This window comes from Parasteatoda tepidariorum, chromosome 4, assembly GCF_982258835.1.
Source record: "Parasteatoda tepidariorum strain Cologne lab strain chromosome 4, Ptep-v5.0, whole genome shotgun sequence".
In the NCBI taxonomy this organism is placed as follows: domain Eukaryota; kingdom Metazoa; phylum Arthropoda; class Arachnida; order Araneae; family Theridiidae; genus Parasteatoda; species Parasteatoda tepidariorum.
The window spans coordinates 21,726,791-21,748,131 of record NC_141758.1 but is presented as its reverse complement, the minus strand read 5'-3'; the positions used below and the strand labels follow the sequence as shown (position 1 = coordinate 21,748,131).

The 21,341-nt window shown below is 27.9% G+C and overlaps 1 protein-coding gene across 1 annotated transcript; it reads right to left on the bottom strand.

Annotated features, from left to right (window-relative positions):
- Window positions 1-992: 992 nt before the first annotated feature.
- Window positions 993-17,596, bottom strand: LOC147810791 (uncharacterized). Its single transcript, XM_087160746.1, has 2 exons — window positions 17,060-17,596; window positions 993-1,641 (listed from the first exon to the last, which is right to left on the bottom strand). The coding sequence occupies exons 1-2, from the start codon at window positions 17,443-17,445 to the stop codon at window positions 1,197-1,199; spliced, it is 831 nt and encodes a 276-aa protein (XP_087016872.1). The 5' UTR covers window positions 17,446-17,596; the 3' UTR covers window positions 993-1,196.
- Window positions 17,597-21,341: the final 3,745 nt, after the last annotated feature.

The window sequence follows — 21,341 nt, the reverse complement described above, 5'->3', positions numbered from 1 at the left end:
AAAGGCTGCTTGGGCTTTTTTAGAGATTTTATCAATGTGGTTATTCCACGATAGTTCATTATTTAAGGATAGTCCTAGGTAGTCTGCAATATTAACAATTGGTATATCAATGGAGAAGAGGGTAACATTATTCGTAATGCGTTTATTCTTTCTTTCTCCCTCTAATATTTATCAACTTTGATTTGTCTGTGGTAATAGCAATTTTATTCCTGGCGCACCAGTTTTCAATTGCTGGCATATATTCATTCAATTTTTTTAGTGGCTTGATTTGGATTTAGCGATCTGGTAGCAATCGCTGTATCATCAGCGTAGAACGCTGTGTTTTTCTCTCTTTCTTAATTTTAGTTACTTGTGAAACAAAATTAACTACCCAATTTTTTCCTATAACTTTTTACCCATGCATAACTATCTATTTCAACATCAAGAGAATCCCAGTGTTTTAAATGGTGACTAGTTTACATTAAATATGCCGGCTCACAAAGTCCTCCAAATTTCCAAAACAAATCAATACCTCTGGTGGTACTAATCGAGGAGTTCCCTCGTCTTTTGGATTGGTTTCAAAATTGCAAGGCTACGGAGTTGAACATTGGTAGCCAAGAACTCAAATTTGGGTCGGCTGTTCAACGACGGTTATAAAATAAAAAAAGTCAATTCTCGCAAGTCGCCATATTTAGTAATTCTATGTAATTATTAGGCCAACAACTGTGATTTCAATAGTAAATTCACATTTTCATGAATAGCACATACACATTTTATATTATGGTGTTTTACTTACGCATAAAATATGGATAGGTCGTAGGGCAGCAAACTTAGATTTGCCGATTTTTATGTTTGGATGCGTCTGCCTTGATACTTGATATGGTTACAAAGTGCACATTTGGCTTTCTCTCTGTTTCGTTTAATTAGAAACACATAAATGTAGATATATATTTCAAACAAACTAAAAATAAAAGGAACAATCAATAAAATGAAAAAAATTCTTTGACAATAGCAAACAAAAACCAATCACACACTGTTTATTAACATGAAGAAAAAATATTTCAAGTACAACAGTGAAACTCATAGCACAAAGAAGACTGTGTCCATAGGAAACAATAACACATGGAAATAATAATTCAAACATTCAAATCCTTTCGAGATTAGTCCTTCATATCTTTTATAAAATACTTTGAAAAAATGATTCCGAATTAAAGTATTCAATATATCTTGTAGAAATCTTTCAGAAGTAAATACTTCTGGACTTGTTCGGGAACGCCCAGTTCTTCTACTCCTTCGGGCAACTTAAAGTTGCCTTTTAATCTGTTTCTGATGATGTATCTTGAAAGGTGCTTCAGAGATCTTGGACGCTTATCAGAAGTTTCCTCATAATTTACTAGATTGCAGTACCATTGCCATATGTCATTTATCTTCTGATGGTATCTAGGATTGATCCCCTCAAAAAGCCTAAAAATATCGGTCTTGGTCAGAAGGGCATCTGGGATAGAGCTCCAGAGTACTCGCACGGCCGTTTCATAAAATTCAGTTTTACGGCCATACATATAAAGATCCAGAACCTGAATTGCACGGAAGTTGAGAGGATTTTTAGACATATCATACAAACTTTTCACCCACGTCTCGTAGTCTTCTTTATTATCAAAAAGCCTAAAAAGTGAAGAAAAAAAATTTGCAAATTAATAGATTCTAATTCAATTTTTGAATCGCGTGTAAAAAATGTTACTCTGTTTCAATACATTTTAAAAGTGATTGCCAACACGAAATTATAGTTGGTTCCGTTTCATGTGGATCTGAATTCTTATTTAAAGTAAGAATAGTCGAAATTTAAAGGAATTCCTTAAATACGGCCTCAATAGTTTCGACAGGAGTGCCTCCCATTCAATTTTTAGAAATAGGAAAAAATAACAAAAATTTCATAAAATATCTAGATACAGAATAAAAATCTCAAAACGTGATATTTCAGCAACTGAACTGTTAGGACAATATATTACACTACTCACTGTATTTCTAAGCCAAGAATCCGAAATAAAAGTATTTTTGTTCAGAAGCAATTTATTTTTGTGTCTGATCTTGTAGTTCAACTAAGAAAAATATTGATATAGTATTTAACTTATTTAATAACCCTCCTTTTAACCAAAAGTAATTCAGAGGGATTAGTTTACTTCACTGTATAGTACAGGATAACAACATGAATAACTTTCGTTAAAGTGATCCTCTTTCCTCGAACTCAGTACTAATCATTGACCTCCAATATGCTAATATCTACGTATTATCTTAGTTAAGAGAATCAGACCCGAAAACGTACTTCATCAGAATAAACATACCGTTTTTTCTGCGAATTTAAATCTCTGTCTCTCAAAATATGAGATGTAACCGCTATCTAAAAAATATATTTACCAAAAGCCAATTTTAAGGAACAGTGAAAATTATGAAGAAAATGGGAAATATAATGACAGCTGAAGCTGACTTCATCAGGGGGTACCAGTCCATGAAGTCATAAATGATTGGCTTTTATGACTTTTGGGAAGTAATATCTAGAGAAAAAGATATTTTTGTGTCTGATTCTGAAACTTAACTAATTGTTAGCAGTAATTAGTTAGGTTATTTATTGTTTGGCCTTTAAACCATTAAGTTAGACACTTTACTTAGTTCGTGAAAATTCGATCATTTAAACAAAATGTATTCAGGGCTGAATAGCTATTTAATCATACAATATATGAAGTCATTCACGGTAGTCGGATGCGAAATGAATTGAATGCGGATTGAACAAACTTACATGACGTGCCATCATACATGACTTCTTAAAAAATTCGAAAGAAATGAGTACACATGCTCCTGATTTCGATGAAATTCCACCAAAAAATTTTAACAACAAATTGAAGAACACGTGCGAGACTAAGTTTACTTGAAGCAGTTCCAAAAATATACAAGTAAGAAATTTATTTTTGAAAATGTTATATTTTATTAATTTTAACGTTCAAAATAATATTTTATATTGAATCCGCTAACATTAAAAATATTGTATCAATTTATTTTAAATTTTTCAATCACGAATTCAATTTCTAGATAAATCAGTTTATATATATATATATATATATATATATATATATATATATATATATATATATATATATATATATATATATATATATATATATATATATATATATATATATATATATATATATATATATATAATATATATGGGTCATTCTCACAATAACAGTCATTTTCATGTCCCCAGTATATTTTATGTTTGTTTTACAGCTTACGAAAAAAAAAAAAATTCAGGGAAAGTGTCCTTCAGAATGCAAGCTAACAAAAGGATAAAAATAAAATTATCAATTTTTATTTTTTATTTATTTTAGGTAATTAAAATATACCAATATGTCATTCCCTCACTCGTCCCCACTGCTGATTTAGAAAAAGAAAAAAATTGTTACTGAAATAAAAAATTTTTTTTTACAAATTGGTGTTTTTTATTTCAGAATACTAAAATATAGAATTCAGAAAATCAATTTTAAATTTAATTTCTGATAAAAATATTAACACAGCACTATTTTAAACTTTGTCCCCAGTGTTTCACGTCATTCCCTCACAACAATGTTCTTATCACCTGCAATCTTCTTAGAATAAAAATATTTTAAGAAAAACTTCAGAAGTTAACAACTGGCATCATAGAACAAAATTGCAGTATGTTTCCATCTTCAACTTAAAGAAGCCTTGCTGTGGAATAAATTTGAATGAATCAAACCAAGTAAAATTTTTTACATTTGTCATTCCCTCGTGTCATTTTTTAGAGTAAAATAAAATACAACTTCATCGAGAAAGTGGATAATTATATGTTGCTTTCTTGTATGAATATAATTGTATGTGATTGACTTCAGAAATTAATTAGGCCTAACTGTTATTTTTAAATTTTATTGAATTCGTCATTCCCTCACTAGTGTATAAAGTGAGGGAATGACGCTGAAGTGAGGGAATGATTCAAGATGAGTATATTATTATATTTTTTTTTGTTCAATCGTGCCAGCCAATTTTATTTCCCAAACCTGTAAAAACTATTAAATATATAAGAGTAAATTATAGTAAATATTAGATATACTTAGTATGTTATCATTTTCAAACTTTAGGTAGATGTAACTTAGATAAAAACATGTATTAAAATAAAATATCATTCCCTCACTATTAGTGTCATTCCCTCACTTTTTAAATAGTGAAAATAATTAATTTACTTATTAATTAATTTGAAAAATAAATGAAAAAATTAATAAATTAATTTATTAAATTAATTAATTTATTTATTAAATTAATTAATTTATTTATTAAATTAATTAATTAATTATTAATTATTATAAATTAATTAATTATAAATTAATTATTTAAAAATTAATTAATTTAAATATTGAGTATATTTTATAGGATATATATTTTCTTTATAATGCCATTACATATTTCTATTAATATAAAAAGTTTCAGAGCTTTTTATTCACTTTACTTTTTCGGGATTTTATGAACTGAAAAATGACAGTTTTCGTGAGAATGACCCATATATATTATTACATTTAATATTCAAGTATTAATTTCTCTATTCTCACAATTTTTAATTAGCCTATATTTGATTTAATTAAAGAAACAAACTGAAGATTTGAAAAATAAATCCCCCATTTGACAAGGACAATAAACAAGAGCCCGTGTTTTCAAACTAAAGAAACATGTTGAAAATTATCAATTTAAGAATAAAATTTTTTCACATCAATTTAATAATAAAAAATTTTATAAGTAAATTTAAAAATATTGTTAATTTATTAAAGTCATTTAAAAAAAAACTCTCTGGAATTTAGTTACAAATTTTCCAAGAGTTTATTCAAAATAAAATTAATTTATTCAGAAAATATTGGAATTACTCCCAGCATTGTGTATAAAACAATTATCTCTTTTCAAAAGTAGTAAAGCCAGGAATAAGTTAGTGCAATTTGTTTATTCAATTATGAAATTAAAAACTTTTTCTTCTTAATAAATATAAGGACCAGGGTTGGGGTTTTGGATGTCCTAAACTGGTTTTGGACAAGACACGTGGGTTTTACTGTCTTAAACTGGGTTTTACTGTCCTAAACTGGGTTTTACTGTCCTAAACTGGGTAAAACTGTCCTAAACTGGGTAATACTGTCCTAAACTGTCTTAAAGTGTCCAAAGCCTTGAACTTTGGTAAAAGGTAAAAATTCTATAGGTGTAACCATTGTACACATAATAATTACATGTATCAATAAATATTTGATATTTTTTATACAATTTACTGTAATTTATCAAAAGAAAATAATATAATATAGTAGGAAAAGGTTTATAATTTTTGAAGCTCCACAATTCAGTGAACAACAAAAGTGAATACCTAATCCTTTAAATATAAATATGCTTTTAATACTGATAAATAATATTTTGCATAAGGATAAATATGGCAATATTAAAAAATAATTTTTCTTAAAAAAAATACTAAATTTGTTCAAAAATTAACCTCTTATTTTTCACAATATTTTTTTTTAAAATTTTTATAATTTCTTCATTACAGGATGATAAAAAAGACATCTATTTAAAAAAAATTGTTTTTAAATATAAATATATTAGTTTAAATTGAAAATAAAAAATAACTGAAAAATGTATTAACAGTTTTGAAGGGTATAACATCAGTTTCAGTTACTGACACTGGTGATGTATCACCACTATGCTAAAAGAATTGAACATGAATGAAATAAAAGTATTCTTGAATAGTACTATAGATAAATAAACCTGTTTATGACGAACCAAGCACTTAGTCCCTAATATTTTAACCTGTATGGCAAGGCCAAACTTCAGTTATGTACTATTGAATGAGAGGACCAATTGAACTTGATTACTGATTAATCTTCCTTTGTTTAAATTGAAGAGTCAAACAATATTAATAAAACATTATACTTATAAAAATAATTATTCTCTAGTATATTTAATTATCAATATGTTATTAGTTCTATGTTTATTTTACCTCTTAAATATTGTTCAGATAAAATTGTGACATAATTTGAGTAAAAGGGTTTTGGACAGTTTAAGACAGTTTTGGACAAAGGGGTTTTGGACAGGACGGTTTAAACCGTGGATTAATCCATTCTGTCCTAAACCTTGCCAACCCTGATAAGGACATATTTAATTATACCTATCATCAGTCATGGCATTTTTTTTCATTATGACAAAAAAAAAAAAAAAAAAAAAAAAAAAACTAGCAGGAACTTGTTTCTATCAAACCAAGGGAGAAAAATGGAAGAAAGTCTTCAACACTAGATTGCCTAAGAAGTCATTTTGACTGCTTTTAATTTCAATTAGAAAAACAATGATGTACATAATGACACGATTTCTAAGAATTTTGTGACTTTTTGTACGAAATATAATTTTTTCTATTGTTAATATTTACTAATAACTTGTGATACGACTGTAAATAATATAAAAAATTTTAAAAATTAATTTTAAACAAATTTATTTACGCATTCACAATTCAGTCATTTTGACTGCCTTTGGGCAATATAGGTATATACTAATTTTCCGTCTTTCTAGTGTTAAAGAAGACATTAACTATCAAGCAAATATTAAAAGAAAAAAATTAAGCCTTTTTTAAAATCAAGGTTGATTTAGTATTAATTTCTAAGATAGTTATAATACATATATTCATTGCCAAAATTGGGGCTGTCAACAAAAAGAAAAAAAAGTTATTGAATTTTAAGCAGATCATAAGATATAATTTATAAATTAAATTTTAAGCACTCTGTTTTGCTGATATAATCGTGTGGGCTGAAGAAAAGATTATATCTTTTTTTCCGGTTTTTTAATTAACATTTCATTTTTTTTTTAAATAAACTGTTTGTTATTTTTTTACTTATTATTTCCCCCCCCCCCTTTTTTTCATATGTCTATTATTTTTCTTTGTTTTATTCTTCATTTTGAACTTATCTAATGAGTTCTGTTTACTTGCAGCTTAAGCGCAATAAATGAACTTTCTTAACTTTCTTCGTGTTTTCTTGTATTTATTTATTTATTATATATATATATATATATATATATATATATATATATATATATATATATATATATATATATATATATATATATATATATATATATATATATATATATATATATATATATATATATATATATATATATATATATATTATTATAACCGTCGTTGAATAGCCAACCAAATTTTTGGGTTTACGACTACTAATGCTCAACGCCTTGTAATTTTGAACCTAATCCAGAAGACAAGGGAACTCCTGGATCAAGTATAGGGGGAAATTTGCCTTCGTGGAGGACATTTTGATGGAACTACATGAAGATTAAAACCACGAGAACCTCCCACAGTCAGCCTGACTGCAAGGGGACTCAAACTCATGATCAGTCTATCACTGAGGATATTTCACTTCAGCATTGTGGTCGGTGCAAGTTGGATGTGGAATTCGTATAGACCAGCCATAGCCGTGATTCGAACCTGGTTCACCTCATTGGAAATCGAACGCTCTATGCCCTGAGCCATGATGGCTAAAATGCATATTTTAATCATAACTATGGAACTAATTAGTAATCAGTTTTTTATGATTGCATTACAATTTAATTAGGTTTCGTATATTTCTCTGCGAGTGGCACAGTTAAATGCATAAATTTAAATTAATTATTTCCTAATAAATAAAAAAAAAGAGTTTGAAGAACGAAAACTTGTGGGTAAAATAATCTCTGGGTATCTATAAATAAATATCTAAAAATTATTTTTTTATTATTTTTTTTAAGTTATTTAGTTGTAATAGTTAATTACTAACCTTTCTTGAAGTTTTTTTCGAATATTATTATGAGTTTATTTTCACTATTATTCTAAATTGAAAACCAAAAATTAAAAGTGGATTTCATTTCTTATATAAAAAAATCCCGTATCATTACATTAATATGTAAAGTTTCTGAAAAACATATTAAAAACTTTAGTAACTTAATCATTATGTAATTATTAATCAGTAAATAAGTTATATTTATTTATTTACGTAATACCACCTTGATCAAAAAGTTCCCGGAATAACCCCCGGGTGGCGCTACTATCGTTCCGATTTGAGTTCTGTTTTTTTTTTTTTTTGTTAAGTTGGTACATCTGTTGTTGATATTCCTTCTAAATCTTAGCGTCATAGCTGGACATTTGCAAAAGTTACGTAGCCATCTATCTCTGTGTGTGTTGGCGATTTCTTACAATTTTAGAAATGGATTTAAATTTGCAACAATGAACTTGTATTAAATTTTGCGTAAAAAAACGGATTTAATGGTGCTCGAACGTTGGAAATGTTGGAAAAGTGTTTCGGCAGCGATTCTCTAAAGAAAACGGTTTTTTACCAGTGGCACGAGCGATTCTAAAGTGGTCGTGAATCAATCGAGGATGATGAACGTAGTGGCAGACCATCAACATCGAAAACCGACGAAAACATTGATAAAGTAAAAGAAATGTTAGTCAATAACCGCAAATTAATCATCAGAGAGATAGCGGAGGGCTTGAACATTGCCTATGGATCCGTCCGAGACATTTTGGTTAGTGATTTGGGTTTCCGTTGTGTGGCAGCAAAAGTTGGTGCCAAAAGACCTGAATTTTATGCAAAAAAAAAGACCGTGTTGACGTCGCAAAACACATGATTTGCGAGGCTGAATTCGATCCCATATTCCTCAAAAGGATCATTACTGGAGACGAGACGTGGGTTTATGAGTACGACACGCAATCCAGACATCAGGCAAGTGAATGGCGCTCATCAAAGTGAAAATCGCAGGAAGCACTGATGGACATACCGAAAATCGAATATAAAAAAAATTTATTGCAAACGAAAGTTGCAAAAATTGGAATTTGATCAAGGTGGTAAGCTCAAAAGGAAAACATTTCAACTTAAAATTTGAAATTAATTTGCTATAAAATTTTCAAAATTTTTAATATGAATTAACTTTATACAACATTACTATACAATCTGTTTGGGGAAAGAAGAAAAAAACAAAAAAACATTTAAATGAATTTATTGCAAACGAAAGTTGCAAAAATTGGAATTGGACTTCTGATTAAATAATTTAAAACTTTTGCGTAACAATCTGTTTATCGTTAAAAAAAATAAACCTAATAGCCTAGCAATCTCAAGCTTTCCTCCAAAAATGGTTACATTTCAACAAAACAAGTGACAAATAGGACTGAACTTTCAACTTTGATGTTAGAAGCAAGAAGCTATATTAAAATCTACCAATTTTAAGAAAACCCGAAATAACTCGGGTTTTTTAATAGAAACTTGATAAATCATTGCTTCTGTTATTATTTGTTGTTTAGTAAACAGTACACCATTTCAACTAATAATTGTGTTATTGTAAATTATTAAAATATAATTTTATGCGGAACAATAATGCATTAAAGTATTGAGAAAAATGAAAAACAAACTATTTTCGAAATAGATGAATAACATTTTTAAATAACAAACTATTTTTTAAATAGATAAAGGATGTTCGAACTAATTTCTTGAAACTGCAAGTTTTTTTCTTCTTTTCTTCTTTTTTATATTTATCTTAATGCACAAAAATCAAATAAATTAAAATTCTGCATATTTTCATACTAAATATCAATACATTTATTTATTTTTTAACCATAATTAATTCAGACAAAAGCATTTTCTATGTTATTATTGTTAAATATATTATTGTTATCAAAGTAATATAGACTTCTTGTATTATGTTTCAACTTGAGAATCACGCAATGTTTATAAGTGAAGGGAAAAAAGTTAAAAAAATAATGTCAAGATTTATTAAAAGAAAAGAAAAACAAAAGAAACATCAGAAATAAAAACTGTGAATGAATTTGCGTAAAATAATAATGCTAATTATTTCGCTTATGTTACGTTGAACATGTTATCGAGCACGTGAAACGGAAAATAAATAAATAAACGGTTCCTCAATAGATACTGCTTTACATCACACTTTTTAGTGTTCCAAAGCAGTTAAAAAAATCCTTAACATCATCTTCAACACACTCTTTTCCTTCATGTGTTTCCCCTTTGGATAAAATACAAAATTATTTTCCCATCTTTGACTACCTCACCTGCTCGACCCCACCTTTTTTTCCATTTTAACAGTTTGAGAGAAAGAGCTGTTGGGTCAAATGACGATGGAGCTAATTCGAATTTATGTTGTATAAATGTATAGCTAAATAAAATGTTTAAAGAAAATAGAGGAAACTACGATAATTATTAACTGTAAACTGCAGAATCTGAAATTTATTTAACAGTACTAACATTTTCCAACTGAAGTTTTTTGAAAGGGAGAAAGAACTGCTAGAAAGCATACTTCCTTGCAAGTTAAAAATCAACGCAAGTGACAAAACATTCAAAATTGAGATTTTTATAAATATGGTATCTTTGTACGGTAAGTTACATATTGCAAAAAAAAAAATATTTTAAAAAATAAATTTTATTTTATTAGCTTCTTATAACACTAATTTAGCACTTGAAATAGAAGGGAAATAGTTGTTAAACCGCTTTTCTCGGAACATAACTGTTCTATCTATATTTTGAAAGCATCCAAAACAGTGTTTTCCGAAAACACCGCTCTTCGTGAGTTTTAAAATTTCAGTCGAAAGTTAAAATATTTTAGGTAAAATAAAGGTGATTAAAATTCGTAAAAAATTCTCCCGATTCATTACAACATAATTAAACAATTAAAATACAATTTTCTCATTGTAAGTGAAACAAAATGGTATCGAACTGAAGGAAAAGCGAACACTTTTAAAATTTTTTTAAAAGGAATTGCTTTTAAATATTTTCATATCACGTATGCTGTGATTGAGGATTTCTCAACCTTTAATAATTTTCTTTTTCATAACATAATTTTAAGACCACTTATGCAGTTTATCTACATTTCATTTTGTTCAAGAATTCTAAAAAAAATTAGTAGAAGTCACAATTACATATAGCCAAATCTATGCAATTAAAGGGGTTATTCGATTAAAACAGCAGTACAATATTTAATCTTAAGCTCTAAATTTTTGCGAAAAATTAATTTTTAATGGAATTTAATGCATAGAATAGTTTTTTGACATATTTTTTTACTTTTTTTTAAACTTTTTTTCTAATCCTCAAAATTTGAGAAATTTTAAATAACTTAGTTTTATGATCAACAAGCAATTATAATTAAAATTATCTATTTCAGAATCATAAAATATAAATGTCATTTAAAGTTACATAGAAATAAATCAATGTCAGTGAAAAGTATAATATAGGTACTAAAATATTATTTGATCTCTTCTGAATTCCCGAATTTATCCTAATGATTGTGTGTGATGTGTGAATGTGGCCCACCCTATAAACGGGTTTGTGGCCGTTTGGCGAGGGCAATGTTGCTCGCCTCCGTGACTTTGGTTCACAGGTGCCCACTGGGTAACGCGAAATCAGCAACAATTCTGGCATCTTCATAGGCAAAGATTCAAATTCAGTGCCTGTCATTGAAAAAAATAAATAAATAAATGAAAAATATCTAAATTAATTCCATATTTAGTTTATTTCAAGTTTTATTAAATAATTTGAGCGAAAATGCTTGAAAATATTATGAAATAACTCTTAAATAGGAATTTTTTTTTATTACAATAAAAAAATCTGGCATTTTTCTAAAATGGCAAAAGTCGAATATGCATTTACAACTAAGAGTGCAGTTTTTACAAACTGTTTCCTCGGAAAGTCCACCAAAATATTAAAAATATTTCTATAAAAAAAAATTTGGCTTCGATCTTATTTGTTTTATAGCTTAAAATAAATGCAATATTTAGTTTCCTTTAAAAATTAAATATTAAAAAAAATTATTTCCCCATTTTCAATATAAAAACAAAATGTAGATTTTCTATTAATTAAGAGAAGAAAACAGTTGTTGGCTTTTTACGTAAAGGAGATAATTATACAAGTAATTTGAGGACAGGAGAAAAATTGAATATTTCTTGAAGGAAAAAAAAAATATTCGCAGAATCTTTTTATAGAATTTGAAAAAAAGTTATCTCGACAATTCCATAATTTTTACTAAATTTACCGGTTGAAAAAATTCGAAATCGTATATATTATATATAAGATATATATATTATAAGAATCGCACTTATAAAAATATTGAATATTATTTTGAAAAATACATTTTTGAAAATTTAAAATTATTATCATAAATATTATACACATATTTTTCAGTTTATAAATTAACATAAATAATAATAAAATCGCTAATTAAACCCTTTATTTCAGTGCATTATTTATATTACTCTTGTTATTCCTTAATTCAGTGCAGTATAAAAATATTGAATATTATTTTGAAAAATACATTTTTGAAAATTTAAAATTATTATCATAAATATTATACACATATTTTTCAGTTTATAAATTAACATAAATAATAATAAAATCGCTAATTAAACCCTTTATTTCAGTGCATTATTTATATTACTCTTGTTATTCCTTAATTCAGTGCAACAATAATCGATATTAGGGATTTCAAGTTCTTGTTGGGTATTTCCTTAATTGGCACGATCTTTTACACTGTGCCGGAAAATGTCCTAAGCCTGCTTATCATGTTAAAATACTAAAGGTGCTTCTTATTTTTATTAAAGGTGCTTATTATTTTTATTATAATTAGGTTAAAAAAGTCTTGGCAACACAAATCTTGACCTTCTGTGGTTTAAAAGGCTCTGGGGTTTTCACAGCAGCGACCCTTACTTTTTTTTTACATATAGAATGATAGTTAGATAGAAATTTTTTAATGTGTAGTCAAATTTGAAATATTTTGTACCATGTGGCGTAACTACCACTGAAAGTATTAAATACCAAATCACTAGTATATATAAGACAAGTTAACACGACTGTATCTCGAGGTACCTTTTGATAAATGAAGGTTGAAATAGTCGATAATTAATTCCGATCATTGGTGACCTCCGGACGTGATAAGAACTAGCCAATATTTTAATGAATCCTGATGCTACAGATCCTTACACTAGTTTAAAAACAGAATTAATTGTTAGATCAGGCGAATCATCGCAACAAGAAATTCGCCAATTTTTGTCTGGTGAAGAACTGGGTAATAGGAAGCCTTCCGAACAATTAAGGATTATGAAACGTCATGCAAAAACATTATAAGTCCCTAAAAAGTTTATGTTAGAACTATTTTTGCAGCGTTTGCCGACATCAGTGCAAACAATTTAGTAGCCGTTTCAGATTTATCTTTAGAAAAAGCAGCCGACATTGCCGATAAGATATTAGAAATCACGTCCGATTCACCATTGAACTGTTGTTTTATCACTTTAATACAAGATAGACTCATTCAGAAGGTTAGCAAATATTTATTCACCATAGCTGTTCTATTTTTCATCCAGAATGTTGCCATGCAACATACAAGAAATCGATTAAGCAAGATGATTATAAATCATTTCTTGTATGTTGCATGGCAACAGTCTGGATGAAAAATAGAACAGCTATGGTGAATAAATATTTGCTAACCTTCTGAATGAGTCTATCTTGTATTAAAGTGATAAAACAACAGTTCAACCATACTCTCTATGTATACGACAAAACTGTTATCACACTCGCTTCACTATAATATCAAAAATCAATGCTGGACGAATTGAGAAATTTACCGGATGCAGCAAAAAACTCGGACAAAGTAATTGCATCACAGAATAGAAATTAACTAATCCCTTTTTAAATTTTGGCTTCACTTTTTGCTAGTTTTTTCCACACTAATTGTAAAATACTTAATAGTATATTTTCTGGTGTACGCAATTATCATTATTTCTTTTTTTTACCTTTTTACAATATCAAGCAAAGGAACCGCTAATTTAAAGTTGTTTAAGCAAGAAAACAACTGTTTGAAATCGCCCGTCTGGTCTCTATACAATCGTTCTACATTAAAAATTGGTCTCTCTAAAGCAATCGCTTCTGTTGGAATGAGATAATGATTCGACATCGCTGCAAAATTTGGCTACTTTATAACAAATTAAAATTTATTAATTATCAGAAGCATGCTCGTATTATTTTTTGGCTATAAAGATAATTTACTTATCTTTTATAAAGTTATATAAAGAATTGTTTGTCCAGTTTTTATTTTATTTTTGAACCCTTAATGTTCTTTGAGTAAAATATAAAACAATAACTGTATATTCCATTTAAAATAAATTACACGGTTCAAAAAAGCAATTAAAATTAGTCAATTGAAAATCTACACTTAAAATTGAAAATCTACACTCACAGCGGCAATTTGGGTTTGATATGTAGAATATGTGTTTTATGTTAGTTAAATTTTAAATTAACTTTGTAATGGGAAACATGTGGACAATATTTTCGAAACCATAAATTATACATTTTACACAATGCTTAAAAAATCTGACATAAAATATAAAATCCCGATATAAAATATAAAGTAAAACCGCTCCTTTCAAAAAAAAAAAAAAATTATATGTAAAGCCCAACTATCTATATATTCAGTGAAATAAAACTCAAGAACTGCGTAAAAATCTTGTCAATAACTTGAAATCAAAAATCAGTTACAATCGCGTGCATTGTTTCGATACATAATTTAAGAAAAGCATTTTAGATTAGATAAAAATTTTCAACGATGTTAAACTTTTGTGCAGAATCCATCAGTTTATTTCCTGGATTTTTTAACTCAATGTGACTATTTTTTTCTTAAAAAACGGCCGTTAAATAATTTTTCACAGAAAGTAAAAATATTAACTTGCATTTAAACAATATTTTAGGCATAAACAGAACTGCTACAATAATTGTAGAAAAAATATAATAACAGGAAAAAAATCTAAAAATTACCGATTTCGTTTGATAAAGTTCAAAATTATTATTTTAAATTAAAGGAAATGGACAGTAAAAGAAAAATGAATCTCCTGAAAAATTAAAAAAAAAAAAAACAATGGCCCCAAGACGCCAAACAATAAATGTGAAGCACTTGCATTAGCTATAGATGAATATACAACACGTAAAATCGCTTATAAAAGATGCAAAAAAAAAGGCACAAAATAAAAAATTAGCGCAAAAAGGCCTGAAACTAATGAATTTTACTTGCTAAAAAAATATATATATATTTCTCTGAATTAAAACAAATAGATAAAGGAATGATATTGCATGAGAAAGACATCTACGAGAAAGACATTTAGAGGTAATGCGAGATAATAAGAAGAGAATCAGAAATTAAGAAACAAATATTGACAAAGAAATTCAGAAAATTAGAAATTTTGTTTGATAAAATACAAGAAATATCATTTCGATCTGAAAAAAATTAGGTACAAAAGATAAGGAAGCTCATAATTAAAATCTACCATACATTTATGTATAAGTAGAAAATAAGTGACTGAAAAAATATATAAAATTGTAATAATACAAAAGATACAAAGTAAAAGAAATAGCATAAAAAAGAACCAAGGCAAAGCATTAAGTACAAAAAATAGAAAAAAAAAATATATGAATTTTGTTTGATAAAATGCAAAATTATAATCCTGAATTAATACTAATGGTTAAAATAAAGAGAAGGAAGTTTAGCAATTAATCTGTACAATGCATTCATTAAGTTATTTAAAAAAAAATCGGAAAATTTTGAATGATAAAATAAAAAATATTATTTTGAATTAAAACAAATGGGTAAAGAAAAGATAAAAGAGCTTAAAAAAACCTCTACAATAAGTCTATTAAATGTAAAAAAAGATGAAGAAAAAATGAAGTCTGAAAATTATGAATGAAAAAATAAAAGATATTATTTTGAAATAAAACAACTGGGTAAAGAAAAAAGAGCTTAAAAAATCACTACAATACATCGATTAAATATAAAAAAAGGGAAAAAAAAGAAATCTGAAAATTATGAAAGATAAAATAAAAAATATTGTTTTGATAAAGAACAAATGGGTAAAGAAAAAGGAGCTTAAAAAAATCTCTACAATACGTTATTAAATATTTTTAAAAAAAAGAAATCTGAAAATTATGAATGAAGAAGTAAAAAATATTATTTTGGATTAAAACAACTGGGAAGAGAAAAAAGAGCTTAAAAAATCTCTACAATACATCTATTAAATATTTAAAAAAAAAAAAGAAATCTGAAAATTATGAATGAAGAAGTAAAAAATATTATTTTGAATTAAAACAACTGGGAAAAGAAAAAAGAGCTTAAAAAATCTCTACAATACATCTATTAAATATTTAAAAAAAAAAAGAAGAAAAAAAAGAAATCTGAAAATTGAGAATGACAAAATAAAAAATATTATTTTGAATTAAAACAACTGGGTAAAAAAAAGAGCTTAAAAAAATCTCTACAATACATCTATAAAATATTTAAAAAAAGAAGAAAAAAAGAAACCTGAAAATTATGAATTTTGTTTGATAGAATACAAAAATGATTATTCTAAGTTAAAATAATCGGGTGAAAGAAAGACAAAGAAGTTTTAAAAAAACTATACCTACTATGCATCTATAAAGAGAGTGTGTAAAAAAAATTACTCGGGAATAAATAAAGTTAAACCAAAAAATGAATATGAAAATATGGAATTTTGTCTCCTAAAGTATAATGTTACTTCGATAAAAAAAAAAAAAAAAAAATATATAATTGGGTAAAACAGTTATAAGGATGCAAGTGTCTGCTATCAATTATTGAGAATTGCTTGCTCCAAAATATATTGAGGAATCAGAGATATTCTAAAAACAATGATAATAAACTAAAATTAATGAGCAAATGCACTACATTCTAATGAGCACTGCACCCTAATGTTATGGAGTGGGCGTTTTCGAATTTAAATATAAAGAATTTTCACTAATTACAGCTTTAACAAGATTCGAAAGTTGCATTAGCTGTACATTTATTTTAAAATTATTATATTCAATTATTACCGATCAAAGTAAAAAAAAATATTTTTCAATCTTAAAATCGTAAAACTAAATTTAGATAATGACACTAATTATTTTAATAAAGGGTAAAACATAAAAAAGATAAAAAAAATTTAAGCAAAAAAGTAACCAAAATAAAAACTTACAATTTAAAGTTGACCCAATTATAGTGGTGTTCTATTGTTGTTCTGTTAGAGGCTCCTGCTTCTGTTATTCTGATGAATGCTTCGTGATTACTTCGGAGACTACCACTAGAAAAGTCGCCTCCCCATGGAACTTTATTCTGGAACATAGTCCAAAGATCCAATTTAAGTTCCTTGATCATTTTTAGGACAATATCAATGGTATCGACTTTATTATATATAACATTAAAAAACATATGATGCAATATGACACCAAAAGTAGTATCTCTCAAGTTATTAGCTTTATCTCTATATGAAAGAAGAAAGCATTTTTCGTCAGCGGTAAAATATTCATCTGAAGATGTAGAAAATAAGTCTTCAAAGAAGTCTGGAAAGGAAAAGTCAACCATTGCTTTGAATAGTAAGACCTAGTATTGATTGGTTAACTTCACAAGCGACTAGGGGAAGGACGATTCCATAATGTTAAAAACTTCGTCGGCTATGTCCTAAAATTCTAAGCAAAACAGGTTTGTCCAGAAAATAAAAGAAAACCACGTATTTCACAAACGTATCACAAACGTATTCCACAAAAGTTCACCACGTATTGTATTTCACAAACTAAATACTAAACACATTGTATGATTGTTATTCAATTTTTATGTTGTTTAGTATGTCTATGTTGTTTAGTATAGCTCCCAATATTACGGTCCATTCTATTTTAACAACTGTTAAATTAAGTTCCGTTTGCTACAATCACAGAGGTTTATTAGAACATTCGACCTAAAGCTTTCATTCAAGTTTAGCAACAGAAATTAAGTTTCATTCTTTTTATCCGCAAAAAAAAAGAAGAAAAGAAAACATTGTTTTAGAAGCAAGTTTTTAAAATTCTTGCGTTTTCAAAACAATATATATTTCTACTGACCGTAGTTTATTGACAGTAGAAACCTGCGGAATTTGTAAACCATGATGTTTTGGTGTTGTGGCACATTATGAAATGCCTCAAATATTCTTTACCTCAAGAAAGAATGACCAGATTCCAGATTCTGGCAGTTAGGGGTGTGGCCTAAAAAGTTTGTGATGCTATCAATTCGCTCTTCCTTTTCGCTCCCGTGAAAATGACTGGTTGAGATTTCGCCCTCTATTTCTCGCTCCCGTGATATTTCCGGGCTGGAGTATTCAGTAGTGACGTGCAATAAGAATAAGACTAATTAATTTCTTTTGCCCGGAAAACACTTTATTTCTCATTTTACGCACCTGATGGCAGTACCAGGATATTTTTAAGGTAATTGTAGATAGTTAGTTTATTTTAAACTAGATGTCAGCACTAATCAATTTTCAGGGATTAACAAAAATAGGCAACTTTTATGACCGTTTTCTTGATAATTTACCGATCGTTAAGCGGTTAAAGGCAAACTTATTGGAAAAAATACCGAATGAGTGTTGAACCAAATACTTGTTTAACAAATTCCTTTCCCAAGGAGAGGAAATTTATCTTTCTGCACAGATGGAAAAAGTACCTTAAGAGAAAAAGTTTTATTATATTTTTACCTTAAGCTGATTATCTTCAATGTAAGCTACCTCTTTAGTTTTTAATAATTTGAAATCGCATTTCAGACTCGAACTCTTTTTTAACTGATGAATATAAATATGACACACTAATTTTCTTTTTGTCTGAAATAATTTTTAAGAATTAAATATTTAAGTTATCGGTTTTGAAAAAAGAGCACTGTTCCAGAATGGGAAACTTGATACTTAAACAGCAAAATATTTTGATGAAAATACATATTATTCGTTTACAATAAATATTTTATTTTCAAGTAGAATACTTTTTGAATGATTATTTTTTTTATAATTGCACATATTGAATTATAGTTAGGTTTTTAATTGGAGATAAAATCTCAATAAAACTTTGAGCCTTGTTTAACCCATTTGAGCCTTGTTTCGGTTAAAAAGAATGGGGTCTTTTTTTGAGGGAAAAAGAAAAAGTGGTAGCTCGAGTATTTCATTAATATGATTCATTTTGCAAATACATGATAGTTCTGTCAACTATGATGTATTAACAATATAAATATTTGTACACTGATCTTACTTTTGAAAACTACAGTGATAGGTCAGAAATAAGTCATTATTATTTCAAAAATATGTTTTGTCTTTTTTTTATTCAATTTCACATTGCATGTTTAACTTTTTGTAAAAAAAATCATTATTAATGGAATTTTAGTTTTACCTTTTATCAATTGTAAGTAACTTCTTTCATCGCTTAACCCCTTCACGATCGGTTAATTTTCAAGAAAACGGTCATAAAAGTGCTTATTTTTTTATCTCTGAAAATTTATTAGTGCTGACATCTAGTTTAAAATAAACTAACTATCTACAATTACCTTAAAAATATCCTGGTACTGCCATCTGGTATGTAAAATGAGAAATAAAATGTTTTCCGGGCAAACGAAATGAATTAGTCTTATTATTATTGCGCGTTACTTCTGAACTCTCCAGCCCGGAAATATCACGGGAGCGAGAAATCGAGGGCGAAACCTCACCTCGTCATTTTCACGGGAGGAAAAAAGGAAGAGTTAAAAAAAGATTTTTTTTTATTATTATTATTTTTTTTTTTATTGAAAGGGGATGGAGAAACAAATTGTTTCCTTTCATTTGTTATTATTTGTCAGAGACGCTTCAATTATAAAAATTTAAGACAAAAGAAATCCAGATTTACGTTTCTACAACTATCCGTTCAAATATTATAGCGGAAAATGTTCCATTTTTCCAGAATTATTTTTCCCTTCACATTTTGATGCTCGGGGACGGGATTTTCTCCACAAAAACTTTTCGATTATTTATTTCAGAGCATATGGCACCTTTATACAAGGTGATGTCAAAGAGACTCGATTTTACTTTTCTTTTGTCAGATTCTTCTCTCAGAAACCCTTAGAAGGAATTTGTAGACAATTCAATGACTTTTACATCATTACGCCGACATCTCAAATTTCATAATTTTCTTACCCTCCAACAATTACGAAATTTCAGTAGCTTTTGAAAATACTTTTCGAATGGCAACTAAGCTTATGCATAAATATTTTAATAAATAGAATTGAAAGAATTTCGTCCACTACTTCATATAAATGATAAAAGCAATTATGAAAAAGATCAGAGAGAGAAACAGTCATGTTTTTAAGTACTGTTAAAAGTTAAGTAAAAATTCGATTTATTTTTAAAAAAAATTCCGTTTCAATTATGTACCACTTCAAAAAAATAAGTTACGCAAGCCTCAAATAAAAGATAAAGAGTATGCCAAATGTCACCACCGTAACACTAGTTTTACGGGTAGCGTCATTCTGACGCATTTCGAGTTTTGTAAGGAAAATAACAAAATCCGTTTCAATTTTTATTTTATGTCTTGTAGTGACTTCTATTCATTGATCGAGGTAAATATATATTGAAGTCTATTTCCTTCAAAAGCGTTGAAATATTGAAATTCTCTTTGTGGTAAACCTATCTCTACGGATACGTGTCAATTTGACGCGATCGTAATTCAGACAAAATTTTGAGTAAGCGGTAAATAACTACTAAGTAAATTTTGCAAATTAGACTTAAACTGATTTCTCTTACGGAGTACTTGTCCGCGAAGCGGACACTCCACTCCTTCGTCATGATGTAGTGCCCGTAGGAGCCTGTAGTACTGTCGTTAGCAAGAGATACTAGAGAAGTAGCAGAAGCTTTGGTCGACGCAAGTTTATACTCTGTGTCTGGCTTATTATATGTGAGATAGTACATCAATAATAGATTGAGAACTGATTAAGAGTGATCTGATTAAAAGAGTGAACTGATTAAAAGTTAGGTAAAATACTTTTCACCTCTCTGGGAGTATCCATGGTAATATTAATGGGGGGGGGGATAATATTACATATAAAATTTTGCAAGTGGTGAATTATATAAGTCTACGAATTATTTAGAAATAGAGGTGGATAAAAATCTACTAAATTGAATTCATTAAACCAAAAATCACAATTGATAAACTACCACTTTAAAATATATATTTGCTGTCTGGAGCAATTTTGCCTTTTGTGTTATATGTATTCGTTCCTGCGTCAAATTAAAGCATGTTCCTAGAGATAGGTATATAAGAAACATCCATAAAGCTAATTATGTATTCGTTCCTTGCGTCAAATTGACACATGTTCCAAGAGATAGGTATATAAGAAACGTCCGTAAACCTATTGTTACGGGGTAGAAAACATCGACTCAAGCCTTCGCAGAGTGCGGTTGTGTTGAAACTAGCTCTGTGCGACAACATTTCGCCCGGGGT

What these genes read in the sequence shown, in the direction of transcription:
- LOC147810791 (XM_087160746.1), bottom strand. Translation starts at nt 17,445, where the DNA reads ATGGTTGACTTTTCCTTTCCAGACTTCTTTGAAGACTTATTTTCTACA. An exon ending in AATTGGGTCAACTTTAAATT is followed by an intron (nt 1,642 to 17,059) that starts GTAAGTTTTTAT and finishes TTCACTTTTTAG; the next exon opens with GCTTTTTGATAATAAAGAAG.